The sequence below is a fragment of the Vigna umbellata genome, chromosome 2 (assembly GCF_029865625.1).
Source record: "Vigna umbellata cultivar VRB3 chromosome 2, Vumbellata_1.0, whole genome shotgun sequence".
Lineage (NCBI taxonomy): Eukaryota > Viridiplantae > Streptophyta > Magnoliopsida > Fabales > Fabaceae > Vigna > Vigna umbellata.
In genome coordinates this window covers 15,777,831-15,800,889 of record NC_142166.1, presented here as the reverse complement: position 1 = coordinate 15,800,889, position 23,059 = coordinate 15,777,831, and the positions used below count along the sequence as shown (strand labels likewise).

At 34.7% G+C, this 23,059-nt stretch overlaps 1 protein-coding gene across 1 annotated transcript; it reads right to left on the bottom strand.

Moving 5' to 3' along the window:
• Positions 1 to 203: 203 nt before the first annotated feature.
• LOC124833811 (lysine-specific demethylase REF6-like) lies at positions 204 to 10,061 on the bottom strand. Its single transcript, XM_047308370.2, has 7 exons — positions 9,039 to 10,061; positions 7,443 to 7,521; positions 6,646 to 6,713; positions 6,367 to 6,517; positions 5,351 to 6,024; positions 3,981 to 4,610; positions 204 to 2,767 (listed from the first exon to the last, which is right to left on the bottom strand). The coding sequence occupies exons 1-7, from the start codon at positions 9,892 to 9,894 to the stop codon at positions 480 to 482; spliced, it is 4,746 nt and encodes a 1,581-aa protein (XP_047164326.1). The 5' UTR covers positions 9,895 to 10,061; the 3' UTR covers positions 204 to 479.
• Between the last annotated feature and the right edge of the window lie 12,998 nt (positions 10,062 to 23,059).

Genomic DNA, 23,059 nt, shown 5'->3' with positions numbered 1-23,059 from the left:
AGAATAACATTAAACTATAATTTTTATTTTCTTCATAGTAGTAAGCTATTTTGTATGCTTTCAAAATTCAAAATAACTTCATTTGTAACTGTACGTTTAGATAGCATACAATAATTCTTTTTCCATTTTATCAACCTCCTCAAAGTATATTAATTTCTTGTGCATAATTTCCGCAGGAAGTACCAGGAGATTGAGATGAAGGATTGGGGAAATTGCATTTCTAATTGCAATAAATTAATCACGAAGGTTGGAAGAACATTAGCATCATGTTTCTAGATCCAAGCAATTGCTTTAATTGTAATGAACAAATGGGTTGAAGACCCAAAAAAGCAAACAGAATTAATAGTTACTACAAATGGCAATTGCAGGGATATCCTACACTGTCACTAAACCCTAGTCCTAGCCGGGTCAATTGAGCAATGGATTAAGAAATTCATAAATAGTCATGTTAAATAACAATTAAGCTTCTATTCCACTTTCTATTGACGACTCTTCTTCGCCGAATGGCCAGTCTTTCGCTTATGACGACTGAAATCAGACACAAATCTGAAAGTTTGTCCACAACCTGGCTCTGCACACACATAAGGGCGTGCACCAGTGTGGACTCGAATGTGCTCAGTACGAGCCCATGCCCACTTGAAAGTCATCTTGCATCCCTTCCAAGGGCACTTCAAGGGTCTCTCATCCTCATGAACTCTTCGGTGTTGCACCAGATACTTGTGTGAGAAAAACTTCTTCCCACACCCTTTTACAGGGCAGATATTTTTCTTGTGATGCAGCAGCTCCTGTTTTGACCCAAAGCTCATACTGCACCCATCAATATCACACTGATAATCTGCTTCCTCTTCCTTTCCTTTGACATGACCAACTGAAACCTTTCCTGTTGAATCATTCTTCACCTTCTTCCTTTTTGTTTGCTTCTCTTTCAATTTTCCTTCAGTCCCCTGAGCTTTTGTGGCTCTCTTCCTAAGGCGGGTGCTAGGTCCACCTTCTTCCTCGTCTTCCATTAGTAAACTAAACTCTCGGGAGTTAGTGGATTGCTTATTCCGCGGTTTTATTTGCTGAGGTGTCTTTGATTTCACAAGAACCCGAGATCCCCGTTTTATGGACCGAGATGCCTGGTTTTTTGCATGGACGGAATTGGCTTGTTTCATCTGTTGAAGTGTTTTTGGTTTAGATTGTTTACTTCTAAGAGTTCTCCTCAGCTTCTGATCATCTTCCATTTCATCATCTGAATTCAAATCATCTTCTTCCATGCATTTAGCTTGCTTTCTTTTAGGAGTTCTATGCAGCAGACGAGAATTGTTTTCAGCCGAGTCATCCATAACTTCTTTATCAAGGTATTTGTTTTGCCTGCTCTTCGGAATTCTTCTTTGCTGCTTTGGAAAATGATCCTCCAATTGGTCATCAGACATTACATATTTATCTTCTCTATTAATGCCTTTGTTTTGCTTTTTCCTAGAGAAACTTGTTTGCAGCTTCTGACAATGATCCTCCAATTGGTCACCAGACATTTCATCTTCCTCTGCTACACATTTGGCCTGCCTGCCTTTAGGATTCCTTCTTTGATACCTACGATAATGGCCCTCCAATTGGTCATCTGACGCAATATCCTCTTCGTTGAGGTATTTGGCTTGCCTGCTTTTAGGATTCCTCCGTTGCTGCTTCTGCATTTTCAGCTCTAGCTGGTCGTCGGATATTATACTTTTTCCAGTCAGATACTTAGCTTGCCTGCTTTTAGGAGTTCTCCTTTGCCGCTTTTGAAAACAACTCTCCATTTGGTCATCAGAAATCATATCTTCTTCACTGATGAATTTGTCATGCTTGCCTTCAGAATCCTCTGAAATTGCATCTCTCTCCATATCTTCATCGTCCTTGCTGCTATGTTCTTCCCTCTGCTGCCAATCAGAATCACAGTCCCCTGTATCATCTGAAACCACATCATTGTCAATGTCAAAATTCCTCCCATGCTGCATGTGATCATCTTCATCATCAAGTGAATCATCAGAAACCGCATCACTTTCAGTAAAGTTTGTTTGTTTGCTTATAGGTTTTCTATGATTATATGCAGAAGTATCCCCTTTCAAAGCAGCACGATCTCTCCCAACATTCCTGGCTTTCTTACTTCTATGAACACTTCTTGGCTGTGAGTTGGGTTTATCTTCAGTGGAATTATATGAAACTACATTTTTCTTAGCATAACTTCCTTTCCTGGTTCGTCCATTCTCTGCTGTCGATTTCCTTTTCTTGCCTGACTTTCTGCTAGTTGTTTCACCTTTAGGGGTACTTTCTGATCTCTCAATTCTCTCCTCAGGTAATATCCACCCAAGTAAGATTTTCTCATCCTCAGCATCTTCAGAATCTCTTTTCGCTAAAAGGGGATGGACCTGGTTGGACATCCAAACTTTACCACACCATTTCCCAGCAACAACCTTTTTCTGCCTGTTGACCCTTCTTTGATAGACCTTTGGCTCTTCGGGTGAGCTAGCTGGAGAGCTACAACCAAATGCACAATATATAACAGAATTGTAAGGCATCTGCTTACTATAAAGAGGAGAGCGACTAAGATGTGCACTATAAAAGAGATTGATTCCTAGTTTTACAGCCCAGTCACCATTCCCAGGAATGGCTTCCTCGCTATCCAGAGCCGACTGGATCCTCTCCTCATCCTCCTTGGAAGCATGCCTGTATGCAATACTCTTCCATGTGTAATCAATCCCCAAATCTTCTGCCACCAGTTTTGCTTCAGCCTCTATCTTGGGGTAGTCTGTAGAAATGTGTAAAATAAACAGTGAGTGATTTACAAAGAAGAAAACTAATAACAGTAACAGAATATTTTTCAATATGCGGCAACAGACACTAACTATAATTGATCCATGACAACCATATGAAAATTACTTCTTCAAATCAGAAAGACATGTCTCTTTTAGATATCTCTGCTTCTGAATGAATATTGGCATAACTCATCATCAATGGACAACCCTAGCCCATCGATGACAAAAATATAGCCAATTCATGACTTCAAAAATTAAAAATCAACAGAGAAAAAAACTCATCCATGATTTTAATATTATAATATTTAATTTTATTCAACTATAATGAAAATATATATATATATATATATATATATGTGTGTGTGTGTGTGTGTGTGTGTGTGTGTGTGTGTGTGTATGTATATGTTTGTATATGTGTGTGTGTGTATAAATATATACATATACACCAGCAAATAATTGTGTAGTATTGGATAAATCTCAGGTCCAATATCAATTAGAGATAGTGTCAAAATACAATATACATAAATGGAGGCAATCCATACATTACAAATCAAGTTTGTACGGTTTTGTTAGGTTTCAACCACTTGTGTAAGATGGTATCAAAATCTACCCTAAATCCGGTATAAAGGTCACTCACCATATTATACACATACCAAGTCCAATAGTATGAGAGGGTGTATTGGAAAAAGCCAAATCCCACATGGATTAGAGATAGTATCAAAATATAGTATATAAGTAGAGACAATCCTCACCTTACAAGTCGATTTTGTAGGATTGAATTAAACCTAAACCACTTTGTAACATGTGGTGCCACCTATCAAAGAAAATAAGCAAAAGCTTTCACTAAAAGTGAAAAGCAATGGCTACTTCACTGTTTTCGTATCTTCTTTTTTGCAGAAAGTGTAAAAAGTTTCATACTGAAATTGAATCTAGTTCAAACTCTTACTGAACTTGACCTTTGCATTAGGGGATGAACTTTCCTTGCATTGCACATAAACTGAAATAACTTCCATGACTACACTCTCATTTTTCATAGCCACAGTCCCCTTGTTTCTTAACCAGTTTAATATGTCTACCCATTAAGTGTTCATTTTATTCTCAAAGAACAAGAGCTGTGAATAGAAAACTTGATTATTATTTGTTAGAACTAGGGCATGAGACAAGAATACTGCATAAAATGAATAGTTGCTCAATCAACCCACAAACCTGGATGACATAGGAGAAATATGTGGGCTCCACCTATTGGGCGAAGTTGCTTCTCTGCTTCTGCAGCATGCTCCAGGCAGAACACATGCATTCTGGATGAATCTTCATCAGACTGTAACACCATGGAAGCATTTTTATTATCAAAGGGAACCATAGACATTTTACACAATGACCTTTCAGCATCATTGGCATCTTGGGAACAATTGGAGGTGGAAGTAGGCACTGTCTTCATATTTTCAAATGTAACCCCTGATGTGATATTATAATCCTGTTTCTTTAAAGAGTGGTCTAAAGATTGATGACTTAAATTACCCTCAAATCTGCGATGCATTAAACCCTCACAACTGGCACTCATCAAAGTAATATTATCTCCGCTATCAAGTGCAGACACGGGACTAGCATGGGAATCTTGAGTATGAGAAAGTAAACTTTCTGAAGCTGAGATCAGCACATTTGTTTCATGATCATCAACTGAAATCTGATCTTCCTCAGAGTCAGAAGAATTTCCATACGCTGAAGCCAATAGTGCAAGAGCTGTATTGCCCTTTTCACTTTCAATACTTAAAGCATACCGAGAAGATTGAACAGAAACATCTTGCATACCATCTTGGACATCTTTTTTCATCCATCCTGCATGACAGAACAAAGGATCAGTACTTTTAAGCTTTACCTAACTCCTAGCCAAGAAGATTGAAACCATGAAATTACATATGGAAAAAGAAGATATAAAAAGATTTAGCTCCTTAAATACCTAAGACGTGCTTCCAAATGCACCTCATAAAAGATTTGAAGGGAACTAGAGTATGTTTCTGCTCTTCTATTATCCCCCAACTAAAAGCTAAAAAAAGGAGGTTCGCTATTACTATGTAACTAAAGACAAGTTCATGGCACTCGTGGCAGGACAAGTCAGTTTCTTCAACCATCACAATGGATACAACTAAAGCAACTTAATCATTTACCTAATATACTACCCTTCTACAGAATCCAAACCAACCTTTTGGACCCCAATAAACACCAATAGGACCATAAGAGAAACTTAGAACAGAAGATAGATAAACAAGTATGTTAAGCTCAGACTGCCCTAAGAAAATAGACATGATAGTGTGATCATTATATAGGAAAAAGGAAGATAGCCCCAGTCCATACAATGAAGAGACAGTTATAACGTAAAGGCACAAATTTTTTGGGTCTGCCCTTTTGCAGGAAATTATCATGATAGTGTGGTCATTATACATGTTTCCCGATGAGCCTAAGAGAGAGGTCCAGAAAATACCTAGGATGTGACGTCATTATTGATAATATTTAAAGAAAAAGAAACTATATTTTATGACAATATGAAACAGTATGAAATGCTACAAATATAAACCTGCCTGTATACATATTTGGCACAGGAATAGTTGCTTCTTCAGGGGCAGTAGTAAGTTTACTGTTAGATACTCCAGAACCAACAACCCAATCATTAAAGAAGCTGCAATCAGCTGACATGAGATATCTAGCTGCCGGATCTCTAGGCTGTACAATAGCAACACAGGAAAAGCTTAATATTCCACAAGTGACACATGAAAACAGTCTCTGATCTGACAATCCATCTTCTTTACTAGTTTCTCCCTCAGTGTCCCTTTGAAGTGGCTTAGAACTTGAAGTGCTTAAGCTACCATTTACATCAAAAGAGGAAACCCTATTCCTTTCATATATCATACTAAACTTGTCTTTCACAGAATAGAAAGTTTTTTCTTGCTTGATTCCATGACTCCTGTTGAATACCAGATCATCAGAAACAAAATCTTTTGAGGAATGCATTCCCTCAGAATTGCTTACATTGATGGATTGCTGGGATCCAACACGTAATTTTGCGCAAACAGAAATGTCAACTGAGCTACGAGGTAGAAGTACTACAGCAGATCCTTTCCCCAGTATATGAAGCAGGTCATTGTTCTGTAACACATCTTGGACAAATAGTTCTTTAATTACAGTTTCTCCTTCACCCTTCTTCTTATCTTTAAGACGAGAACTACGAGGTTCAGCACTGATGCTTGCAGGAATTCTGTATGGAGAAAACAAAGGATATTTACAGGAAGTATAATTTATAACAGATAACATGGTCATCAGAATCATTGTCTTGGTGAGATGATCACATAGTACATGAATTATGAATAAAGGAAACCTAAAAAAGAAAATATATATCTTGAACCAGAATGATTCATCCACATATTTTAAAATTGGAGAGAATACATGTGTATCTTCAAACTCCCTTAAGTCAATAAGGTATTATTAATAATTGCATCAAACCTACTAACAAAAAGAAAACAAAAGATAACTCTAGTAAGGTGTTGGCAGTACGCTCTTGTAACCAAATTATAAGAAGTTAAAATAGAAAAAGACAAACCTAGAACACAAAGCTAAGGCAAGGTCATAAAGTAACTGGAAATGTGAAACCATGGGAGGATAATTTAGTGAAGCCCTCCGAATGGCAGCATCTTTAGCAACCCTCAACCACTCAGGTGTAGCAATGTTCGCTGCCTCTCCACAATTAAAACCTACACAGTATACACTTAAAATCATTAGAAATATTCTACTATTTACTGAAAGAATAACATCTATCACCACCACCTACTAAAAAAGAAAAGAAAAAGAGAATCTTTGAGCCTGTGATAGCCACTCTTACCATGACTAAACCCTGTGTGATAGGCTCTTGGAAACGTCACAACAAATTCCCCAGCATTTTGTACTAACCTGATTCCACAAAATTGAAATTTAAAGTCACAGGTGCACTCGCCAAAAATGAAAATAACATCTAATAATTGTAATCATGATTACTAGGGAGAGGATATGATATTCCTTTAAGTAGAAAAAGCAAAAATGGGAACCAAGCATGCAGCCAGGCTTTCCTGTCTATGCATAACAGAAATGGGTACTCCCCTGAAACAAACCATTAAAGAGCACCAGAGAGAAGGCATGAAAACAATCCTACGTCAAATCAAATATAGAGAAAAGAGAAGCCCTAAAAGATGAGGGCATTTCAGTCCAGCCATACACACCGCACAACTTAATAAGCTAAATACTGTAACACCTAAGAAGTTTCCATTTTTCTATCAAAACCTTCAAAACTAACCATCCATAACTGCTTCTAAGATCCAAATGAAAAAAGAACTCGGTACTCATACACCTGATGATTTCAAAATTAAATAGCCACACAAAAGTGGAGAAATAGAAAAAGATTATTCCAAATAGCAGTAAAAAAACAGAAAAAATAAGTGTTTTGACAAGGCATACATTTCCTGCAATGTGCTATCTGAAATTGCAATTTAATTTCAACAGCTTTAAAGTTCAAGCAGTAATTTAGAGTAAATAGTATCACCTACAGGGCACAGCAAAACTGGAATTACAAGTAATTAGTTTTCGTGATTAATCTGAGGATATACCAAATAAGATCATCCCAAAATATGTAGTATGCATAAGTACCTGCAGCATGGAACACCTGCACTAAGAAATACTTCAGGCGACATCACCGTGGTTTTTTCACCAAGAATAGCAAATGTAACTGTAGAAAGGAAACAGAAGCGTCTAAGTTTGTAATATATGGATATATAAACACAAAAATCAAGTATCATTCTCTTTACATGTAGAAACCACAGTTATTCCTCATTTATCCCATATGAGACCAATCAATATTTTCATTCCTCATAAATTGAAAAGCAAAACACGATATATCAAAAGTGAAAGGAGTGAAGATGATAAAATAGAAAACAGCAAAGATTCCCCATACAAAAGAAGAAATCTACAAAGACAACGCTTGTGTCAAGGAGACATGTCGGCAGAGTAAGTGAAAAGAAAGAGATAGTTGTGCCTACTCAAATTGGGTAGATTTTTAAATCCAAATGAGATCCTTGTATTAAAATGTTGTTCAATCACCAGATGCTTTCAGAGCCTCCTAAAGCAATGAATAGGCATCCTAAAACCAACTATGTAATCCTTAATTTGGTTATCTTTCACTGTTACAGTCAGAATTCCACCCACTTTAAACTGGCTAGGGATGAAAGCAGAGGACTATAACTTAAATCATAAACTCCTAAGGTTTCAGTAGCAAATCTTGTTTTCAATAGTAATGCTTTGAACTAAAGCTAATGATTGTGAGAGCCGGACACAATACAAGCACACATCCTTCAATTTATACGCAAAAATGCACCTCATGCAGAAAAATAACGAAACAAACTATATGGCAATTTACTAGGTAAAAGAGATTACAAGCGCTTATGTTAAAAGTTCCCATGATCAAGAATATCTCCCTGGGAACATCAAAAAGCAGGACATTCTGCAACAGAACGAGGACTAAATGATCCACCAAACAACTTTTTCCCTCCAGAATGGGATCCAAACAACACGCTTTTACACACTCCCCTAGTCCAGTGTTTGGGCCCATTAAACACACTACTGCAATTTTAATCCCAGTTTGGGATAAACTTCACAATCAGCACTTTCGGGAGAAGAAAGCAACAGGATAAAATGAGCAAGCTTCTCCTGAATATATGTATGTATAAATTAATGTATACCTCACTTATTTAATTTCTTCAAAAGCTAATTTAACTCACGCAAGCTAATTTTAAACTTCGAAAAAGTTACGTGTTTTCTCCCGAGCTATCCGAACAGAGCTTTGGCTGAAGTTAAGTGATTTGCACAAGTTATCTGAACATAGCCTTGGAAAAGGTTAACTGTTTATTTCAGCAGCTTATCCTAACGGAAACCAGGTCAAAATCCACATAAAAGATACTGTTAAATAAATTTGCTCTGTTATCCTCTGTAAAGTTCAGAGCAGTTCATCTAGCTCCCAACTAAATACCGAACCTCAGGCAAACTTCACACTGGAGAAGCAGCAGAGAATGTAAACACGCACGGAACAGACTATCACTAGCAATCAACTAACTTCCCATTTACAAAGTCAACATTTCAGAAATTCAAAGCAAATGCATGAACTCAGCAGTAAATTCAGCAATGTCCGAAAGAAAAAAAAAAACAAAGACAACCGCAGGGATACACAAACCAAACACACCATCTACTCACCGAGAGGATTAATTTCTCCACCGTAGCCGTGAACCCTAACAACCTCCTCAAACGCGACAGCAGCATCTCGAGGGATGCCGTACCAGGTCTTGCCGGCACCCATGTGGAGGTAGTTCAGGCTATGCAAGTCGTGGTCCTCGACATGCCACGCAAACCAGCTGAAGAGCATGGCAACATAGACCATGGGAGAAGTAACGCCGGGAATCTCCTCCTTCATGAAGCGCAAGAGTGAGCCCGTGGCCCGGGAAACAACTCGCATGTTCCAAGGAGTGTCCGCAAGGGAGGTGGGATCCCCTGTGTGCCGGCATTTGGGGGAGAACGCGGAACCCGGCATGTCGTTCGCGTATTCTACGGAGAAGGGTTTGTCCAGCGTGGCCTTCCAGAAGAGCGTTTCGGTCTCAAGTGGGGTCAGACCTGGGCCTGGGCTCGGGCCTTTTCTGGTGTGGCGTTTGAGGTACGCTTTCTCGAAGGACTTGGCTTTGAACTCGAACTCCGTGAAGGTATAGTGGTCACCGCTCTGCCAGACGGGGCGCTGCACAGGGCGGGGCCGGCGGGGGCAGAAGCCGATCTGCTGCTGGCGGGTGGTGAATGTGGAACCTGAAACGGCAAGTGAGCGGTTGAGGTTGGCTATGGCGGTTTTCTTTGGAGAAGGAGGGAAGGGAGGGATGATTTTGCAGATGCCGTACTTGGACGCTTCCTTCTCGATCTTGAATATGTAGCCGATTGGATCTTGGAACTCTGCCGCAGTCGGCCGGTACTCCGGTGCTACCGGCATCGATTTCAGCCACGGCAAAACGTCGGCGCTACCCTCAGAACCCCCTCCCATTATCCCAGATTTCTTCTCCGTGGCTCTCATTGAAGCCTCTGCGAGCTCACACCTCGTGTTTGCGTCTCTTCCCCTGTTTCCAGAGGAAGGGAACTACGAGGAGAAATGAAATGAATAAGAAAATTTTGGGGGCAGAGGAAAGAAGCAAAACAAAACAGGGGTTAGTAGAATTAAGAAGTAGAGTAAGTACTAGTAGTAGTAGAGACATGTGAGTGATGTGTGAGTTGGGGAGTTTTATTGTGCCATCGCTTCAACACAACCACCCCTTATTCTTCCCTTATTTACCTTCTCTGCCATTTTCTCTTTCTTTCTCCTATACCAGCAGCACTTGTAATTAAACGCTTTTGGCGTTTTTCTGTTTTTGGATAAATCATTTTACGTAATTATAAATTTGTGTGCCCTTCTCTGCCGCTTCCTGTTTTTCCATTATTCTACTTTTGCCCTCACCACAGCTTCATATTTCCGGATTAACCCCGCGCAGTGCCACGTCGGTTAACACATCAGAGGGTTGGATGACACGTGTCATCGTCTAATTGCCCATGGTGGATGCATGATCAGAGAGCATGGTCAGCAACACTATGTATAATTTTAGTTATGGAGCTGTTTTGATTTGATTGCTAGAGTGGATTAATCATGTTTTTTTATGGTAAAAATCCTTTATGGTAACAACACACGACAACAACGTTGTAGCTAATCACAAGTCAAACATTTAAGTACCTTCCATCTTCTATGACTTTTCTTCTTCGAACTTGCATGCAGGCCATTCTTTTTTCTTTTTTGTATGGACTAAATTTAACTTACTTTGGTTACATATATTTATTTATGTTTCCAATGGGTGAATAATAATTTTTATGGAACATTTATTTATGGTTCTTTAAAAGTACTGCTCCAGTCATCTCTCACTAATTTCCTGTGTACCCTTCATGCAAGATCTATTCCAAATGAAAAAGTAACATCATTCGTACGTTGATGTATATTGATCCTAAACTTGTAGTCATATTTTTAGACCCATTTCATTTCATGTACTCTATGATTTTTCTTTATCCTAGGTTAAAAAGTGCGAAAATTTCTATTATTTTGCGTGGCTAAAAGGAGTTTAAATAGAATCTTGTTTCTTTTTTGTCGGAAGCTTCAAGGTAGACCTTCTATCATTTGAAAAGTGCTATATTCTCTACCATTGTTCCTGCATCATCGCACACAATAGTTTAAACATGAATTATTTTCTCCAAGACTTTCCGTTGGCTCTATTTTCTTTTTTTGGGTTCAATTATTTTGATGGTTTGTCAACAATGTTTGAAAAACTGTTGTGAAAATAATCTTGAAGAATAATGGATTTAGTATTTTATATTTGTTTTGTGAACATAAATGGAATTTATTGATGCACTTTTAAAGCAAACACATGTTTGTTAGTGGTCCAACATCTATCAGAGTAATTTCAATGGCCTAACCACTATAAATTATTTTAGTGAATTATTTGTATACGTGCATATTTTTCTGAACATTATTTTCTTTATATTTTATATTTTACGTTTTACAACTTCGTGCATATTTTTATGAACATTATTTTCTTATATTTTATATTTTATATTTTACAACTTCCGATCTGCCATGTCACCAAATAATAGGTACCTCAAATATTTTCATGAAATTATTATTTTCCAAAATCACACTGTACTTTTCGTTCTAATTGAAAATAATTCTATCTTCTTTCGGATTTTTCAATACATTTTCCGGATAAATGATTACTGGCATATATAAGGGGTCAATATTATTTATCCACTCTAATAATCGATCTAAAATTCTATTGTATTACCTTTTTAAAAGTTATGTTCTTTCGTTTTAATTTAATAAATAATATATAATTTGGTTTTTGTCTTTTTTTGTGCATACCTAAACATCCCAGTATAAATAACAAAAATAAAATAGTTTTTAAAACAAAGGATATCATGGTAATTTTCTTATCAGCTTTAAAAAAAATATACAAAATATTATTATTCTCTGTTGTTCATACACTGTCTATAACATCTCATATACAAAATATTATTATTCTGATTCTGTTAACATACACTCTCTATAACATCTCAGATGTTCCATTAATATTAATTATAATAAGATAGGTAAACATCCAGATAATATTTACACTATACTTTAAAGGCTTTCAAAATAATTTTTTTTATTTATAAGACATTATAATATTTACATATCTATAAAAAAGAAAATAGTTTACAAAACAATAATTATATATATATATATTCACATATATATATATATATATATATATATATATATATATATATATATTTATGTCTTTTTGCAATTTATTGAGAATTTTTTCTTATAATATCACATTTTTTTATGTAACATGTTATATGAAATATAATTTATTTTTATATAATATACAATCTTCACAAATTAAAAAACACAACCATAAGCTAATGTCAATAATAAAAAAAATTACATCAAATATCTAGGATTTGTTATATTAGGTAAGATTTTGAGTTAAACATAAATGTGAGATGTAAACTTGGTCATAATATTCAACATAAAATCACATTAGATTTAGCTAGATGGTTCCCAAACTCAATTAAGTTTAGGTTGTTTTATTTCTTTATATTTATTTTTTCTTTATTTTCAATTGTGTGTATTTTTGTGTTTAACTCTAAACACAAATCAAATCACAAGCTTCCTATGATACTTTCCATTGAGATTAAATTCATTTCATAGTACTACTATTGTAGAAATGATAATTATTTGATAATGACAACAACAACTATTAATAACCTTAACATTTCCTAATTATAACTCACTTTCATTGAGTTGATGAATCCATCCATACTAACTATAATATTCACCTCAAAATCATATTCAAAACTCAGTTAAACAACCTTTGTAAGTTAATATGCAAAAATTGATTTACCATATCAATATCTCAACAATGATATTGAATCCAAAGTACTCTAGAAAAATAAAGTCACAATAATTGACCTACCTTCCATTATCTAAGTTGAAAAATGCTCACAATAACAATAACATCAACATCTCTCTTGCTCACAATAGCAACAACAACCCACGTGAATGTATAGAGGAGCAACACACATGCACCATTAACAGAGAAACCTTTTCTAGTGTGAAATTCCTTTTAGCCTTTTCTCACAAACTGTTATTTCCTTTGTGATTATAACAGTTTGTTGGTTTGTGATAATGATTCTCGCTTGAGATTAACAACTAAACGTAGGATCTGTGTGATCTAAACTAGTATAAAAATCACTTGTGCAAATTTCTCTATTCTTTACTCTTTAATTTGTTTAAATTGTTGTTAAGGAATTTATATTTTACGAGAAAATTATTAAAGGTATTATTTGCGATAAGAAATCAAGCCCCTTATTGGTTTGTTGTACAAGCTAACCATTCCGTTGTACCGCTCTGACACCAAGTATCATGTGTAAACACATACAACCACATTGATATTCAATTTAATTCACTATGCAATGTTGTTTGCCACATCGTAAATTTTTTAGCATCATTAATTGTCAAGGATGTCATATATTCGTTCATAAAGTGTACAAATGAAATTGTTATAAAATTTACAATAGGAACAAAATGCAATTTTTGTTTATAGTTTGGGGCTTAAATCATAATTAACAAAAATCAAAGTCATCATGAATAAGTCACATTCACATCAAAATTACTATCAAATTCATTGTGACCAAGTCTAACTTCATTATTTGATAGTACTTTTGATATGACATAAGGAAGTTAGACTCGTACACGAAAGGTTATGCTAAATGATTTTGAATAAAGATTCATCTTTGTCCTAAAAGTAACACATAGAGTCATACCCACGTGCATACAAAACTTTCCAAAACTAACTCAAGAGAATAAGCAAAGAGAAATCTAATTTAAACCAAATTTTGATTGACAAACTCGTGTTGTTCTCCACTAAAATCATTGAGGTGGACTCTAATCTATGAAAAAATAAACAAATCTTTCATATTTATAGAAAAAAAGATAGAAACAATAAGATAAAGGGTTCAATTTATTAAAATAAATAATAAAATATTCACATTCTATCTCAATTATACCACTTGTACTTTTAAACAATTAACTAGTTTGATACATGATCTTCTCCCTTAACTATGCAAATATATTATGGTTTATTATTTATATATTTTTTAATTTTATTATTATTTAAAATAGTAACTAAAAGATAAATTATACATGTATATTATATATATATGTGTGTGTGTGTGTGTGTGTGTGTGTGTGTGTGTGTGTGTGTGTGTGTGTGTGTGTGTGTGTGTGTGTGTGTGTGTGTGTGTGTGTGTGTGTGTGTGTGTGTGTGTGTGTGTGTGTGTGCGTGCGTGCGTGTGTGTGTGTGTGTCCACTTCCTTATATCAAATTTGTATGTTTTCTCTTGCGAGAGGATGAAAAGGTGGATCTCTTCGTTTTTAAGAGGTGGTGGAAGATATGTGTCTTTTCGTCCATGAGGGGTGGTAGAAGGGATTGAAATTTGAGTGTTGCCCTCAAGGTTATCAAACTCGCTAGTTAACTCGTTAACTCGGACGAGTTTGCGTTCCCAGTTCTAGCCTCCGAGTTAACTCGAAAGTAAACTCGATGAAATCGTAACCGAACTCGGTGGGATCGGTTAGAATCGCGATTTTGCAGCGATTTTGCGAGTTTGAAATAGAAAGAAAGGAAGAAAAAGGAAGTCCTTTTGAGTTTAGGGCACGTCACGTTTCGCTGCCGTTCGTGGTGCACTTTGTTGACTCGCCTTTGCTTTCGGCGTTCACCTAGTTCATGCTCCCCGTTCACTTGGTTTGTGCTTGTTGTTTGCCTGGCTTGTGGTCGCGCTCCGTTCGTTTGGTTCGAACTCGCCATTGTGCTCGCCGCTACCGCTCATGATCTCGCCTCCTTCGATCTCCTTTGACCTTTGCGTGTGGAATGAAGCTTTTTTATTTGAACGTTACAACTCCTAAATGGCATTGTTTGTGATTTTATTAAAGAAATTAAATCATTAGGGTTTTAATCCCCTCCACTTCCACTATTTGTGCGTTTCTATCTTTTATTTTTTATTTTCTTTAGTATGTAAATGTTTAATATTAAAGTAAAGTTGAGTCCTCTATCACTTATTATGTTGGATCATTGGGCCTTTTTTACTATGCTAAACTTTTGGGCCAATATTAACTTCAACAACTTGTTTTTGGGTGCTACTCCCTACACCACCACATCCTTCTCCCTCCACCTCTCCATTTTTATTTTTTTCCAAAAGTATCCTTAGTAAAATATGATTTACTTTTACCATTACCTTTTTAACTTTACCTTAAGACCCTAAAATGTTTCACTTTTTCACTTTATGCGGTGCAGCACGCCTCCACCTCCACTCCCACATTTCATTCTCTCATTTCTCTCTTTCCAAAACACAAAATAAATGAAACCCAAACCAATCATAACGAAAATCCAAACAATCTCGTCTTCATTCTTTCTTTTCGATCGCAACTCAGCAATCCCAAAACTCTCTCTTGTCGAATCCCCCATCTTCCCTTCATCCATGTGTCCGTACAACACATACACCCTATCTTTATCTCCCACCACCACCGATGTCGAAAAACGTTGCACATTCACCTCTACCTTGTCTTACACCGCTCCCTCTGACTAATTATCCATGCTCTTCAACAACCACAGCTCCTTCATCGGCGCCACCACTGCTGCCATCCCGTCGCTCCTCAACGCGATGTGTTCAGCGCCAATTAGGTCCTCCTTTAACAACACCTTCCTCACAGTCCAGTCTTCCGCGTTCACCTTGAAATTTTTTTGATGGATTCACATAAAATGTGCAGCACTCAGGTTGGTGCAGACCCATGCTCATGCGAATGTAAAAAATATGGTACTTTTACTGTTACTATTACTCTTAATACTCCTTCAATGGAACATATGATGCAATGGTCATCCCTTTTCAAGAAAAAATAAATTAAAAGATAACATTTAACTTACACATGGGCTGTGACGAATGTCAACATTCGTGTACCCTCCATTCTTAAACGGATGTTGACATCTGTTTAATACTGAAGGGCAAAAGAGGAATAGAGAGGTGCAGGGACCAGTGTGTGGTGGTGGAGGGAGTAACTCTCCTTGTTTTTTTAACTGATTTGTTAATTATATTCAATTAAAAGTATGACCAAAGAATAATAATATTAAAAAATATTTAAATATATACAATATGATAAACTAATAATTATAACAATACTATAAAAAAATAAAAACATTATTTATAACATTATAAATATTAAATTATTCTATTATTTATAAATATTTTAAAATATTTTTACACGAAGTAAACTCTTACGATTTTATGATCCGAGTTTACGAAGCTCTCACGAGTTTATGTAAACTCTCGAGTTTGACAAGCTTGGTTGCCCTTTTCTTTTTCGAGGGGGTAGAAAGTGATTGATGTCTCGCCTATAGGGTTATAGCTAATGTTGATCAAAATATCGATGGGAGTAGCATTGAAGTTTTGCTTAGAAGCCTTAAGAAGCATGAGAGATAGGTCTGAAGTTAAAGTGGAGGACGATTCAAATCAATCTATTTTGGTGAACATGAGTGGTGCAGTGAAATATGGAAGATGCACATGTTTGTAAAGATAATGGGTATTGGCACGAGTTGCCTTTAATTAAAAGACTTGTGTAGAGCTATTAAGGGTATGGGGTCAGGAGTGATCGAGTCTTAGTCATTGATTGTTAATAAAAGGGTTATTGTCTTGTAATTGTTTGGCATGATTTTATTTTTCTATATTATTGTTGTTAGTTTACTCCTATTGTTTGTATTTGTTGCAATGATTGTATAATGTTTGTGTTATACAGGAGTATATGTTGATGTAGATGCTACATATATTATATAAAAGCGATGAGATGAGAGGATAGAGAAGATTAAAAAAAAAGGAGAGTCTTGATTAATTTTGTTGTTAGTACCATTTGTTTTCTTTTTTTGAGGTAATGTAATATTAATTATGAAATTGGATTCATGTGATACCTCTTTCTGTATAATTTTATAATATGTATTACCAAAATTAAATCGACTTAGTAAAACTTTTCAGAAAAGTATTTGAATTACTACGTTTTCTCGTAACATCTACATTTGGACGGTTACATTTTATAAGTTTAAATAAAAATATTCATTTAAAAAATTTATGTTGAATATACATACACTTATAATAGAATTACATTTATTAAATTTGTTAATGATATGGTATTTAATGAGTATAATATTAGATAAGGTTATTAAAATTAATTATATATAATAAATATAATAATTAATATAATGAGAAAAATAATACTTAGTTTAAATGTTTATATAAATGCTGTATTAATAGCATCAATTAAATATTTTTCTAATAACTTGTGTTTATTTTTATTTTACGTACAAATTAATTTTACTTTTAATTTGATTGTTTCAAAAATATGTTACGTAAAAATGATAATTGAAAACAAATTCTTTATTTTATCCTTTTTCTATATATGAAATAAACGAATGTGTTGAATGCGTCATTAGTCCTCCTAATGTTCTCATTTTATCTCCTTTTATATAATAATTTATTGTTTTTATTTATTATTGTTAAATGATAATGTGTCATAAAAAATATCAGGTTCTCAAAAGAGGCAGTGTCCCCCGATGCTCTATAACATGATATTTTTTTTAACAGAACACCTCATCAAAAGGACCGAAATAATGCTAATATTATAGGACCAAAATGATAAACTTAAAATACTATAAGAGTTTATATAAATATTATATAAAACTTATACAAAATCATTTATATCGTTTTTGTATTTATATATAATTTTGTTGTAATAATGTTAGATTATTGCGAAAGAAAATGTTGGATTGCAACGGTCAAAACTTTAATTGTCAATAACGTTTAAATTCATTTTATTAAGTATTCCAACGGTAAAATATTTAATGGCTTTTATTGTCTTTTATTGATTTTATTCTTTCATAGTTCTATAAATAGAGTGTTTTTCCCCATTCAAAAAACACACCAAAAGGAGTCTTCTCTCCTCCTTTCTTCTTTTCCACTTCTAAAATTATTTCGGGTTTATTTTATACTTTTTTTTAGAGATTCTTGCTAGTTCTGAGATCCTCAGAGATATTCTGATAAGTTCCTATTGTATCCTAGGGGACTTGCGCAACACATCGCGGATAAGTCCTTAAGGACAGTGAATCTACACGCCTCAGGAAATTTTGTTCGTGATTATGTCAGCTTGTTTACAACAATCTTAAGAACTTATGGCTGACATCAACAACTCAATCCCGGAGGATCAAAACTTTGTTTTCAGAACTCAGACGGTATTTGCGAAACCCATAACTTCCGAAGGCTGCCAAGGTGCTTGCAACAACAATGACTTCTAATCGCATTTGTAAGGATCACGAATAAGGACGAAGAAGATGAGGTACTTGAGTAAATTTTCGTATATTTTACCTACAAAGAGAAAAACATAACCAGGTATTTTCTCGTTTACCAATCTTAAATATTTTAAAATTTTGGGGGTGTAGGTAATTTTACTTAATTACTCGAAAAATAAATTTTGGCTTTTCACTTAATGATATTGATAATATTCTAAATTTGAAAATGGTAATCGTGTCATTATATGTTTGTATGTGGATGACGTGCTAAATTTTGGTACACGCAATGAGATTGTGGCTAGAACTAAATTGTTTCTAGGATCAAACTTTGACATGAAAGACATGAGTGAAGCCAATGTGTTTTTAGGTATTAGAATCATAAGGAAGGGAGATAGTATATTACTATCCCAAGAACAATATATTGAGAAACTTCTTAAGAAATTTAGGTTTAATGACCTAAAACCAATGAGTACCCCTTATGATGCTAATTCTAAGTTAATGAAAAATAAAGGAGAATCATTATCTCAGCCTCAGTATGCCCAAATAATTGGGAGCTTACTACATTTGATGAGTTTTTCTAGACCAGATATTGCTTATGCAGTAGGTAGACTGAGTAGGTATGTTTGATGAGCTTTTCTAGGGGACTTGCGCAACACACCGCAGATAAGTCCTTAAGGACAGTGAATCTACACGCCTCAGGAAATTTTGTTCGTGATTATGTTAGCTTGTTTACAACAAATTTTATACTTATTATTATTAGGTTTAATCAAGTCCTATTTGGGTTAAACTTTTAAATTGGTCTTTCTTTTTATCTCAATTAGGTCTTTATTTTGTAAAAAATAGACCTTTATAGTTAAATTAGGCCACTGACATTATAATCACGTTGACGTGGTATGCTAATGTTAGTTTTTTAAATGACGTTATACACCCAATCAATTAACGGGAGGCAACCACCTCATCAGATCTTGTCACGTCAACTTCGTCTCTTCCACCAAAAATCCTAATTCTCTTTCTCTTCCTTGTGTCGTCGTAACAACCACCTCACAGGATCAACTTGTCACCACGAGCTCCACCATGTGCCACCACAATCCTCCAAAAACCTTAATCGCGAGCTTCATAAATACTTCATCTCTAGCAAATCAAAAACCCAATTAACCTCAATTTCTAGAAAATCTCAAATCAACCATGGCAGCACCACCAGCTTCGCCACGAAGTTAGGCACCGTGACGCAATTAGTTCGCACCAGTAACCATTTTCTTCATCGCAACAACACCACGAGCATGGAAAACAACCACCATGAGAATCCATCTACACACAGAGAAACCTAGAAATAGAAGAAAAACCCAATTGTAAATAGAACCCACCATTTTTTTTGCAACCTGCGAAACTTATTAACGCACCACCGCAAGAATCCTTCCTCGTCGTAGGTTCGTCTCCCCAATTCGCGCAAACTGCACCTTCATCTTCCTCGAGCAACCACCACCGTGAAGCCAACGTCCATTCTCGTTCCCAATTCGCACCTACACAGAAAACCCAGAAACCACAAAATTGCACTCAAGCAATCCACAAACCCTTCTTCCTAACACCACAAAACCCATTTTTCATCGTGCCACCATGAGCTCTAGAGCCAGAATTCGCGAAACCCCAGCCTGCAAGAAAAGAACCAAGTAAGAAACCCGGTATCATGACTTTGTGAGAAGGAAACTCCAACTCGCACAACCAGTTCAAAACCCCAAAATAGCGCCGCCATCACTTCTTCGCGGTGCAATCAACCCCCTTGCACAAACCTTAATTTGCGCAACGTCAGCATGCCACGTCATTTAAAAAACTAACATCAACATGTCACGTCAATGTGATTATAACATTGGCCCAATTTAACAGTAAGGGTCTAATTGGAGCAATTTGCACAAAATAAGAATCGAATTGAGACGAAAAAAAGAAAGGGACTAATTTGAGATTCCAACCCCAAATAGGGACCTCACGAATGATTAAACCTTATTATAATGTTAGTGTTTCAATCCTAAGTTCGCTCTCACCTTTGAGAGGTATTGTTGGCTTTGGAACCTAGAACTTCATTACAATTTTGTCTTTAAAAAATGTCTCGAAAGATGAAGAAAAAAATATTTAAATTATCTTAGGCCTCGATTATTAAGAAATATATGACTATTAAGTGTGGAACACTTAGTATTAGATAAATTTATTTACTATGAAATAAATTATTTTAGTTTCTAAATTATCTTAAATCATAATCACGAGTGTTGAAAGTTTAAGTATAAATATATTTTTTTAAATAATAAATTTAAATATAATTGAATTAGAAATTTATCAATTATTTCAGTTTTATTTGTGAAAACCTAGAAAATGGTTTTTAGGAATGGTAGTGACTTTTAAAATGGTGGAACTTGATTATTATAATAATAAAAGGTTTCAAAAAGATTTTCAATAAATGAGTTTTATTATTTTAAAACATACAATCTTTTTAGAAATCATTTTTCTAGAGTTTATACTATATCACACTCTCTAAAGATATGAGATCATAGAGGTGATCCTTTTTGAGTTATTCCTATCTACCCAATTAAAGTCTTCGTTTAAGTAAGTAGATTTTCTACTTTTTCTTTGGTAAAATTCATTTTCTATGTACATGCACTTTTTTATATGAATGCATGTGTCTTTAGAGTCATCTCTGTTGATCAAGGATCATAATCATATGCTTTGATCATTTTTGTGATGTTTCTATGTGTAGATAGAATATTGGCACTAACCATGAGGCCGATAATGAGGTTTTGAGATGAACCATTTGTCCCTTAAGCCATCTATTGGGGATGACTAGTCATTACCCTTAAACCTCGACTATGGACTTGTGTTTCTACCACGACCAATAGTCCCACATCGCTTAGGAGTCGAGGCCTAAGGCAATTTAAATACCCCTTCCTCTTTCCATTCTCTGAGGCATCTTTTAAGGACAAAACCATGACAAAGCTCCAATCTCCAAAGCAAACAATACCTCGGATGAGGGGTGATTGACCCTAATGATGTCACTTAGCAAACTTGGGATCAGAACATTTTGCACCCACATATATACCATGTTAAGAAGTGGACTTTAAGCCTAACTCGATCCCATAAAACCAACTTACAAGATGAGGTTTGCATCCACATATATACTTTAAATTTGTCTTATCTCTAGTCAATGTGAGACTTTCAATAGAGTTGTTTGGTGTTATACAATTGTCACACCAAGTAAGGGAAGTTAGTTTATGTTCTTGCAATTTGATGTTCTTTACTTTAATTAGATGATGTTTGTTGGTAGTGTAAAATATGAGATGATACGATATTCTACTAAATCTATGAACAATAGGTGTTAAGTGTTGTGATCATGTATTGTTTTGTGTGAATTTGTAGTATGTTGTACTTTTGCGTTTACTTCGCGTTAAATTGTTGGTTTGTGTGTCATTGAATGAGAGAGTTATGATTTGAGAAATTGACCAAATTGGTACAAATTAGAAAACATTTTTTCAAGTGTCTAAGCTAAGAAAATAGTGGAAATATCAATTTGTGCAATTGAGCAAACTAAACTTAATTGCATGAGTCTGACTCAATTGAACTTATCTAAATACATTGAGTCTAGAAGAGTCTGATTGTATGTATAAACTTGTGTGATAATTGTAATTAAATCTGATGTGGCTATTAAATGGCTTAGTATTATAGATATCTGTTATCACTTTTTTTTTTTCAGCTAGTTAACCCTTGTGTGTTGGTTTGTTGTATTTTAATTTTCTTTTTTTTGCAATGATCACCTTTATAGTGTGAGCAGATGATAATACATGAGTTGATGCACCTTTGGACGATGAAGAACCTATAATTCGAGTTAAAAGAATAACATTTTCTTTATTCATGTTTAGTTTTCAGGTAACTCTATGTTTTAGTAATATTGTGAGTTATCTCTCTTGTCTATCTTTATTTAATAATATTACATTATTTATATCATTATTATTTAACATATATATATATATATATATATATATATTTATATTTAAACACATTTTTAATGATTACGTTATATAATTATTTAGAAATTACAATTTTATAAAATCAGGACTTGAATTTAACTAACACTTATAAACTTATATAAGTAATCAGTGTGAAATTATGTATAAATTAAAATTATTTAATTTAAATAAACATTTTTATGTAGAAATGACATAATATTTCAAAAACATTATAAAATAATAAATGTGTGGTATATGGGATAGATTGAACTGTCAACATCCACAACCGTTCGGGTTGCTACTTTTGTCAACGGTCAAAACAGATCAAATGTTAGCCAACACTTAAGTTATTATAATTAGGCCAATGGTTTGGACAAATTATAAATTAAAGATATCGATTAAAGATATTGATAATTAATTGCAGGATAAAGAAATTGTTTATGAGTAACCGACCACCGAATCTAAAGATAAGTTTGTTTTATTGGACCTATGCCAATTTAGGGTCCATGAAATAACTTATAAATAGAAGGCTAAACCGCAAAGGTAAACATGTTGAATTAATTATGAGTATTCACTCTACACCTAATATTATCAATATTATCACAGCAGTTACTGACTTACTTGGAGCAGGAGATTCAAAGCTCAAAGGCCATGACAAAAAAAAAGTGTATCTCTCGATCCTACACAATATGCAGAAACAATAAATATTAATTTTTAATATTTTATATTTTATATTAAATGTGGACTATTCGTATAATATATTAATGTTATCGTTTAGTTTTACAAAAAAGTTTTTAAATTTTACCTCTAAT

What these genes read in the sequence shown, in the direction of transcription:
- LOC124833811 (XM_047308370.2), bottom strand. Translation starts at nt 9,894, where the DNA reads ATGAGAGCCACGGAGAAGAAATCTGGGATAATGGGAGGGGGTTCTGAG. An exon ending in TGGAGAAATTAATCCTCTCG is followed by an intron (nt 7,522 to 9,038) that starts GTGAGTAGATGG and finishes TCCTTTCTACAG; the next exon opens with TTACATTTGCTATTCTTGGT. An exon ending in GCCTTAGCTTTGTGTTCTAG is followed by an intron (nt 6,025 to 6,366) that starts GTTTGTCTTTTT and finishes TTCTCCATACAG; the next exon opens with AATTCCTGCAAGCATCAGTG.